This window comes from Hippocampus bargibanti, linkage group LG01 (genome assembly GCF_051943395.1).
Source record: "Hippocampus bargibanti isolate YZ-2025 linkage group LG01, ASM5194339v1, whole genome shotgun sequence".
Lineage (NCBI taxonomy): Eukaryota > Metazoa > Chordata > Actinopteri > Syngnathiformes > Syngnathidae > Hippocampus > Hippocampus bargibanti.
This window is the reverse complement of record NC_142734.1, coordinates 4642633-4651525: the sequence shown is the minus strand read 5'-3', so window position 1 is coordinate 4651525 and position 8893 is coordinate 4642633. Positions and strand designations below refer to the sequence as shown.

General features: G+C 39.3%; 1 protein-coding gene across 2 annotated transcripts in view; it reads left to right on the top strand.

Annotated features, from left to right (window-relative positions):
• Positions 1–1703: 1703 nt before the first annotated feature.
• The window catches only part of mitfb (melanocyte inducing transcription factor b), a 44526-nt gene continuing 37336 nt past the window's right edge, over positions 1704–8893 (top strand). For both annotated transcript variants that reach the window (XM_088991245.1, XM_088991248.1), the window contains exon 1: positions 1704–1911. In XM_088991245.1, coding sequence (XP_088847371.1) covers positions 1808–1911 — 104 coding nt within the window. In that variant the 5' untranslated portion in view covers positions 1704–1807. The remainder of the gene's footprint in view (positions 1912–8893) is intronic.

The window sequence follows — 8893 nt, the reverse complement described above, 5'->3', positions numbered from 1 at the left end:
TGTGCTCAATTCGTGTACAGATTATTGTGTAGAAGCAAGATTTTAATTGTGCTGACTGTTTTACTTAAATAAAAGTGAAATAGTATCAAAAGAATAGAAAACACAAAACTAATGTGCCTGATGTCCCAGATCCACTGGTGAGAACTGCTTCATGCAACAAAGAGGGTACAGAAAGAATTAATGACTCTCTGTCTTTGTATTGTCATATTATTTGTTATTTAGTTTTTTTATTCTTTTGACTTCAAGATGGCGCAGCAAGAGTGGCTGCCTTTCCAGCCACTCCTGTATTTTGTTTTTCTACTTCTTTCTTTCCTTTCCTTTTCTTTTCATAATTTTGCTGATGTGAAATGTAACATTTCTCCACTGCGAGACTAATAAAGGTCAAATCCAATCCAATTTGAAAAACATTTATTTATGTCAATGCTATATAATAGCGACACGTTCTGATAACTCGAATAACTACAATAAAAACTAGTAATATAATAAAATAATTAAAAAGTATCTGCAGACAAAATATTTCCCCTCGCATCACTCTTCAATAATTTGCATTTCTGTGCTTCGTATACTTGCATATAATAATAATAATAATAATAATAATAATAATAATAATAATAATAATAATAATAATAATAATAATAATTATTATTATTATTCAAAATACACCTCCATCTCTTGCAAAGGCTGTCGTGTTGTCTGGTCTTGACAGTATGCTGTCAAAACAATGCATTCCCATACCTTATGTTGTAAAAAGACTAACAACATACTATATTAGCCAACAATCACAATAATAATATTACGTTTTTTTTCAGATTAGACTGAAGCATTATTGTGTCTTGGCTGGCACACAGAGAAACATGGGCAAAACATTGCCATTGGCTTCCCCGTCCGGGGTGTTGCCGACTGCCCGATGACAGATGGGATATTGTTTCTTGCATAATCACGACCCTTGTGAGGATAAGAAGATTATAAAAAGCATGTCTGGATGGACAACAGAACATATTTGACCACAAATCATTCTTGGTGCGTACGATATTATGCTGTTGAAAACAGTAATAGTATACACTATAAAACAGGGGCGACATCTTCGTTCTCTGAATACAGTATGTTCCTGATTCACCATCCTCCAAACACACGCATACATACAGACACGCACACACGTCCACGCACACGCACCGCACACGCACACGCACACGCACACGCACACGCACACGCATTCGTTTAAATCTTGGAAATAGATGCAAAAAGTTGTCGGCGAAATAATACTAAATCATACTTGAGAAATAAACATTTTAAACAAAGTCTTTGTATTCAGATATTGTTAATACGTGTATTCCGGCACTGGTTAAAAGGAGCATATCGAACAGGAATAATTGGGAAATTACGTACATGTATATCTTTCTGAATTACTGGGGTACGAAAAATAGTGAACAAACGTTTCGTATGGCAACCTATCCTAGCTTTCGTACACGTTGGAAAATGCTTGTGCGTGTTGTACAAAAAAATAAGAACCTGGCTGCTGTTCGGCTTCTATAATGCAAAAATCAAAAGTGAAACATTTCTGAACGAGCAGCAGATCAACCAATCAGGATCACTATGACATACACGGCCGCGGTGCATGCCGGTCATTGTAGTTTACTTCCACCTGACATCTCCTGCAGTCGGTTGGCGGCTCCGCGTTAAGGACTACATAGCTCCGGGTGCCGGACAGATGCAGTTCGCGGTGTCAGTGCTTCATAGGGTCGACGTACGACGCCACTCAAGGCTGTTTTTACGAGTTCTCCGTCGCTAAAAGTTGACACCTTTAAATATGCAGTCAGAATCAGGAATAGTTCCCGACTTTGATGATGTAGAAGACTTACAAGAGGAGCAAAAAACATACTACGAGCTAAAGAGTCAGCCCTTGAAAAGCAGGTCAGTACTTATATGGCACGTTGAGGTGGTTTTGGTGTTTAGGCGATAATGAGGCGGCAGACCTCTCGTAAGGTGTTCGGGTCGAGTTCGGTATCGGCTTCCTGCTGACCCAGAGCGCCGATCATTGTTGATGTTTTTATTGTCTGTCCGCACGACGTTATGCAACATTTGGGTGTTGTCTTGTGAACATCCACTTCACATATTAGCTCGGGAGAGGGGATGGGGGTTGGGGGGTGCAGGCAGGTCAGAGTTCAGCAGATGCTCCTCAGACACATTCAATGTAATGTAATGTAATGTAATGTAATGTAATGGAACACAGAGGCACACATATGCAAACAACCATTCATGCTCATAATCATACCTCGGGACAATGTAAAGAGTGTTCATTTAATCTGCCATTCACGTTTTTTTTCAATGTGGTATAAAAACCCACACAGGCACCCGGAGAACATGCAAACTCCACACAGCCGGAGCCAGAATCGAACCCTGGACCGATGCAATGTGAGGCAGACATGCTAACCACTCGACACTGTGAATATAGAATAATAGAATAATAATAATAAAGAACCATTTCTTAAAATGAGGCAGCACAGTGGTCAACTGGTGAACACATCCACCTCATAAGTACAGAGGTCATGGGTTTGAATCCGACCTTCCTGTGTGGAGTTTGCATGTTTTCACCATGTCTGTGTGATTGTTTGTCGATGTGTGCCCTGTGATTGGCTGTCAGACAGTTCAATGTGTACCCCTGCTACTGCCCAAAGACAGCTGGGATAGGCTCCAGGGCAACTGCATTCCTCGTGAGGATAAGTGGATCACAAAATGTCTGGATTGATGGTTCTTCTTATTGTTCTTCTTCTATTTATACTACTACAAATAATGATTATCCGGCGGTCTGGTAGTCGAGTCGTTAGCATGTTGACTTCCAAGTGCAGAGGTCTGGCCTTCCTGTGTGGAGTTTTCATGCTCTCCCTGTGCTTGCGTGTTTTCTCTGGGTCCTCCGGTTTCCTCCCACATTCCAAAAACATGCATGGTCGGCTGATTAAACACTCCAAATTGTCTCTCGGTGTGAGTGTGGGTGCGAATGGGTGTTTGTTCCCTGCGATTGGCTGGAAACCGGTTCACAGTGTCCCCGCTTTGCCCAAAGACAGCTGGGATAGGCTCCAACTCCCCCTGCGACTCTCATGAGGACAAAGCGGTTGGAAAAATTAATGAATAAATGAATGAATGTATTCATAATTATTCTTAATAACTTACACTAGAACCTATTCTTCTATCATTTTTTTCTATTCATAATGGACCAATTATTTAAGAATTTGCACGTCTACTACAAGCTAAATGTTGAAAGCAAACACGAAGCTGTAGCATCCATTGACGAAAAGACATTGACAAGACATTATGAATATGATTCAAATAGTTCTGAAGAGGAAAGCATAAGTGATTGCAATTGATTAAAGAAGTCCTTCCGTATCAATTAGAGCCATCAGGACTTCAATGTAGCGTCCAAGAAAATGCACAAGATGGCGCCTAAGCGATGTTGCAAATGGGCTGATTTGTCTATGGGCTAATTTCAAACAAAACTGTACTAACTAATGACATGGAAAACATTCTCTATGTTGACTGACTAGATTCTAGAAAGTAGTCAGCAATTTCAGCATATCGATGTTCTGATAAAATGTGTGATTGGACCAATCCAACCAAGCAACTGTCACAAATAACCAAAAAAAAGTGATTTTTTGATATCACCCTCAAAAAGATATGCAATTTCCTATAAATTCCACAAAATGCTTTCAGCTGTTTTTTTTCCTTTCCAAATAAGTTGTAGCTTGACTAAAACGAAGCGCCTCACCTTACTTCAACAAAGTTCCTTGGCCACAGGATGGCAGTAAAAGCAATATTTCGACGTTCAACGAAGTTGTTGCTTAAATAAAAAAAAGAGCAAATATTTGAGCCTTCCAGCAAATAACACATTCAAATGTTTGTCTGAAAAATGGGTGAATATACAAATGCCAAACTGTTAACTTCACTTTTCAGCATCCACAATCAAGCACTGATACCTCTCACCGATCCTTTCACTGAGTTTTCAAGTACTGTGTAATATTACGAGAAATATCTGCTAATTTGTACATTCCAAAAGTGCAGCTCTTCTTACCATTTTGCTTTGAAATATTTATGTTTGTTTACACTGTAGTTTTCCCATGGTTATAAAAGCACGGTTCTTCTTCAAAGGGCCAAAAAACTAGATGTGAGGTAGTTATTATGTATAATAGCTATATTGCGTGGACAGACATGTTGAGTATACAGTCTGCCCCACAATCCCCAGCGAGATAGAAGATGGAGTGCTGAATGGATGGATGGTTTTCTTGGATGGATGGATGGATGGATGAATGGTTGGATGGATGGTTCAATGGATGGATGTGCACAATTTACAAAACGGCCCACTCACAGACACATTCTCAGTGACCGACCTATTTACTGTATATACAACAAACAATTAAAAAGACACTTTTCGAGTGTAAGTTTAGATATTTCGGGCGATCTCAACTTTATTTATACAGTACATTAAAACAATTGCTGCTTACAAAGTTCTGTACATGGCGTAAAAATCACTCTCATTAATAAAGAAGCTGGGAGTAGCGCAACAGTGGAAAAGTTATGAAAGGAAGCTGAAACACAATTTGGAATTACTTAATAAGTATTCATGGACAAAATATAATTGATATCAGTCCGTGATTCAGTTATTTTTAGACTAGCAGAGAAGGCTTTACAGGCCTTGACGATCCGTCACTGGTAATGACACAACAACATGGCTTCCTTCAGTGTGTCTAAAAAAGTCGCACGGTCGCTGTGATGTAACTGTCTTTTTGTGAACGTTACCAACATGCCTACGTATTGTTTGCAATTATATTGAGGATGAACAGTGATGTCTTGCAGGAGAATGTTGTCTGCTTAGCCCATCCATGACCCCATTGTCAGGACCAAATGTAGTGAAGACAGAACCCCACTGTGTCCACATAGAGGTCTTATTGCACATGTTTTTTAAGAGTCATGTTCACTTTGTTCCCACTTAATATCATCAGATTTTGCTCTAGATTTCCGATAGTTTTTTTGTACTTTTTTTTTTTGCTTTTTTTGTGTGGCAAAAAACATTACTCTCAATGAAAACACTGCTTGTTTAGGCAATTGTCACTTCTTACCCGGTTCAGTATTTTTCATGGACACAATGTCTTTACATTTGTTCCGTACACATCCAAGGCAGCAGAGTGACGCTTCGCTGTTGGTGGCATGGAATACAAATAAAGCACGAGAAGACTGCTTAGTGTCAGGGGCAGTTGCAGAAAATTTCATCTAATGCCATTTTATTTGCCTCATGTGAGCCCACTTCCTCCTTGGATCACATGACACTGATCCAGCATGTGAACAGTCTGATGACTATTGGTTTTGGGTTGATACAACAACTTAGAGCGCTTGCCGATCTGTCAGATGTGTTGTAATGAGAACATGATCTGTTTTTTGAATTTCTTTAGAGATATCTTCTCACATCATCTCTCTCTCTCTCTCTCTCTCTCTCTCTCTCTCTCTCTCTCTCTCTCTCTCTCTCTCTCTCTCTCTCTCTCTCTCTCTCTCTCTCTCTCTCTCTCTCTTTCTCTCTGTCATTGTGAATACATATGACTTTGAAAATTGTCTTTCTTCTATGCTGTGTAAAGACCATGTTTAAAGGACAACCGACGCCTCCGGACAAATTGTGTCCATAATTTGTAAAATCACTTCAAATGACTTCTACTGAGCGTATTTTACAAAGATTCCACCGCAGATAGCTATATTTTACGTTTTAAGACACGCGCTGAATATTCAGGAAGTTTTTTTTTCGAGTTGGTGACGATTCCTGACGTGATGTCACGTCAGGAACGCCCTTGACCGAGAAAGTGACACACAATGCATTTTGGGTACTTTGTTTGGTCTGAAAACTTCATGTTGATCCGTGTTGATGGCGAAATTAGAAGGAAAACACATAAATAACACAATGGTGAATCGTGTGTTGCACCAAGACTACTATTGTGATACTTGTTGACACAACTTCCCAGCAGATAAATCAGACCATTTCCAACGGAGCTTGGGCACCATGTTGTGCATTTTCTGGGACGCTACATTGAAGACCTGATGGCTCGAATTGATACGGAAGCACTTCTTTAATCGATTGCAAAGATTTATGCTTTCCTCTTCAGAACTATTTGAATCATATTCATAACTGGATGAGAAACACGAAAGCATCTTCTCCGAATCTGAAGCCATTATTTTGATTCTAGAGCAAGGCAAGACGTCCTAGCGTGACGTTATGAACAAGGGGGCGGGACCTTCTGAAATTCGCCATCTCTGATGTTATTTTGAAGTAGTTTTGGGACACTTTAACTCATTTTTATTGGTGTTTTGCATTTGACTAAAAATATCAGCCTGCGTGTTTTGGGTATTTTAGATGCTATAAAAGGTTTTTCTGATGTCAGTTAGGAAACAAAAAAAATGGTGTCGGTTATCCTTTCAGGTTATTGACATGTAATGAAATGGGGAAAAGGACACACCCTGAAAGAGGGTGAAGAAAGTGCTCAAGATTGAATGACTGTCTGTGTCTTTTGTGTTGTGTCACATTATTTGTTATTTCGTTTTTTGTTGTTGTTGTTTTGACTTCTCAATGGCAATGCGAGAGTGGGTGCCTTTACAGCAGGTCCTGTATTTTGTTTTTCTACTTCTTCCTTTCCTCTCCTCTTACTCCCATCACTTTGCTGCTGTGAAATGTAAATTTCTCCACTGCGAGACTAATAAAGGCTAATCAAATCCAAACTGTCTATTTAAGGGAGAATACTGAACAAGGTCCTATCAAAATGTATTGACATTTCCTCCAGGCAGGAAAAAAAAATAAAGTCAGTACAAAAGCAGAATAAACGGTTTGTGGTCAGTGTGTCACACGATAATCCTTGCCTCTGCTAAATGTGGCTGTGATTCCCCTACACTTATTTACCACAGTTATCATGAATTTTATGGTACAATTTAGAATAGTTCCCATCTGTCTTAACAATGTGTCTATGATATCCTTTTGTCAAAATGCCCTGATGATCAGAACTATAGAACTCTTTCCAAAGTATTTTATTTATCTTGCTTTAATGAGCCTGTTATCAGAATTTAATATACAGTAAAGTCTCGTTATATCGATATTCAAGGGAGTCCGAAAAAATATCGATATAACCGGGACTATTGATATATCCGACCCTGTTTGCATGTAATTTTCTCCGTGCGTGCATAGGAATAGTATCGATATAACCGGGACTATCGATATATCCGATATCGATATAACGAGACTTTACTGTATATCTCTCCTTACCATTGGGGTTGTGGCCAAATATGGCTTTTGGTACTATTACAACTTGGGTCAGAATGGATTCATGGTTACCATGTCTACCTCACTGAAGCCCTGAGTTTGCATGTTCTCTGAACGCTTGTGTGTTTCTTCTGGTACTCCAGCTTTCGCTCACATTTGAAAGTCATGTATGTTAGTTAAGTTTGTTGAAGACTCCCAATTATGTTTCTAAACAGTATACGAATCTCTCTGTGTCTTTGTGTTGTCATGTTATTTTGTGTTTTTTGTTCTTTTGACTTCAAGACGGCGCTGCGAGAGTGGCTGCCTTTCCAGCAGCTCCTGTATTTTGCTTTTCTACGTTCATTTCTTTCATAACTTTGCTGCTGTGAAATGTAAATTTCTCCACTGCGAGACGAATAAAGGCAAATCCAATCCAATCAAATCCAAAGATTGGATGTGTGTGAATGGTTGTTTGTCTGTGACTGATTGAAGAGCAGTCCCTAATGGGACCCACCTCTGAATTAATCAAGATTAATCAAGAAGATTAATCACGTATAATATGCAATTGCAAAAACAAATTTATATTTTCAGGAATTTTTATTTTCAGGAATGCAAATCTGTGGCATAAACCTTGTAGTGGGTAGTAGTCTCATACTGTGTGAGTGTTACGCTATCAGTGTCCTCTGCAGTGGATTGTGGGGAAGAATAAATAATTGATTCTTAGATGCTTCACCATACATATTTAAATAACGCAATTGATGCGGGAATTTTGAGTTACTGAATAACAACTCTTCACAGAATTAAAAACAAGTACATTGCCCAAAGGCAGCGCCTGCCACCCAGTCAATGGGGTTATAAGAAAAGGGCATATTCTTGCATTGTTAGTGCTTGAAGGTCAGATTCCCAAAAATTTTCAGTCTGCTAATTAATATTCTATTGGCAGTGCATTTTTGTAAAACATATAAGTCACTTTCTGCAAGTTGTCAAAGCAAATTGACCAAAAATAGGCTTTAATTATCCATTCCGAGTGTTTCCGAACCTAGCTTGAGCCGTTGTATAGGTAGTTACCCTAGCCAGCATCGTCAAATCTGATATGTTTAAGACGGTTAATTTTCTGTGCTTTGAATTTGTCTAACATCATCAAAGGTTCTTAAAAATGGTGAAAATATGTTCATGGAACATTGGCCCAGCCGTACCTGATCAAACCAGTTCTCCATAATGATATGAAAACAAGTCCGCTTTTTCCTAACAGGAGTCACACAGCGAAAGACATTCAAGGAAGATCAGAGTTAGTTCTCTACCCTTTTCTGTCATCATCATCCTCGATGTTAGAATGATTCAGCAAGTGGCAGCAGAGAGCTACACTGGAAGACGATGGATTTACCGAAGGACTAGTGCATACGTAGACTCTTGTAATGCTGACCAAACATCCATCCATGATCTGAACCGCGTACCATCACCAGCATGTTTTTAAAACAATCCAGCTTGTCCCTGGATGCCGTTGAAAACACTGGAGAAACCCAACAACACGATCCTTAGCCAGGCTTCTGGAGTTGAAAAAGCGTTTGCTTCGGGAGGAAGATGACCTTTACCTCTAACACAAGGCTGTTAGGCAAATAGCTGGAAGTGTGT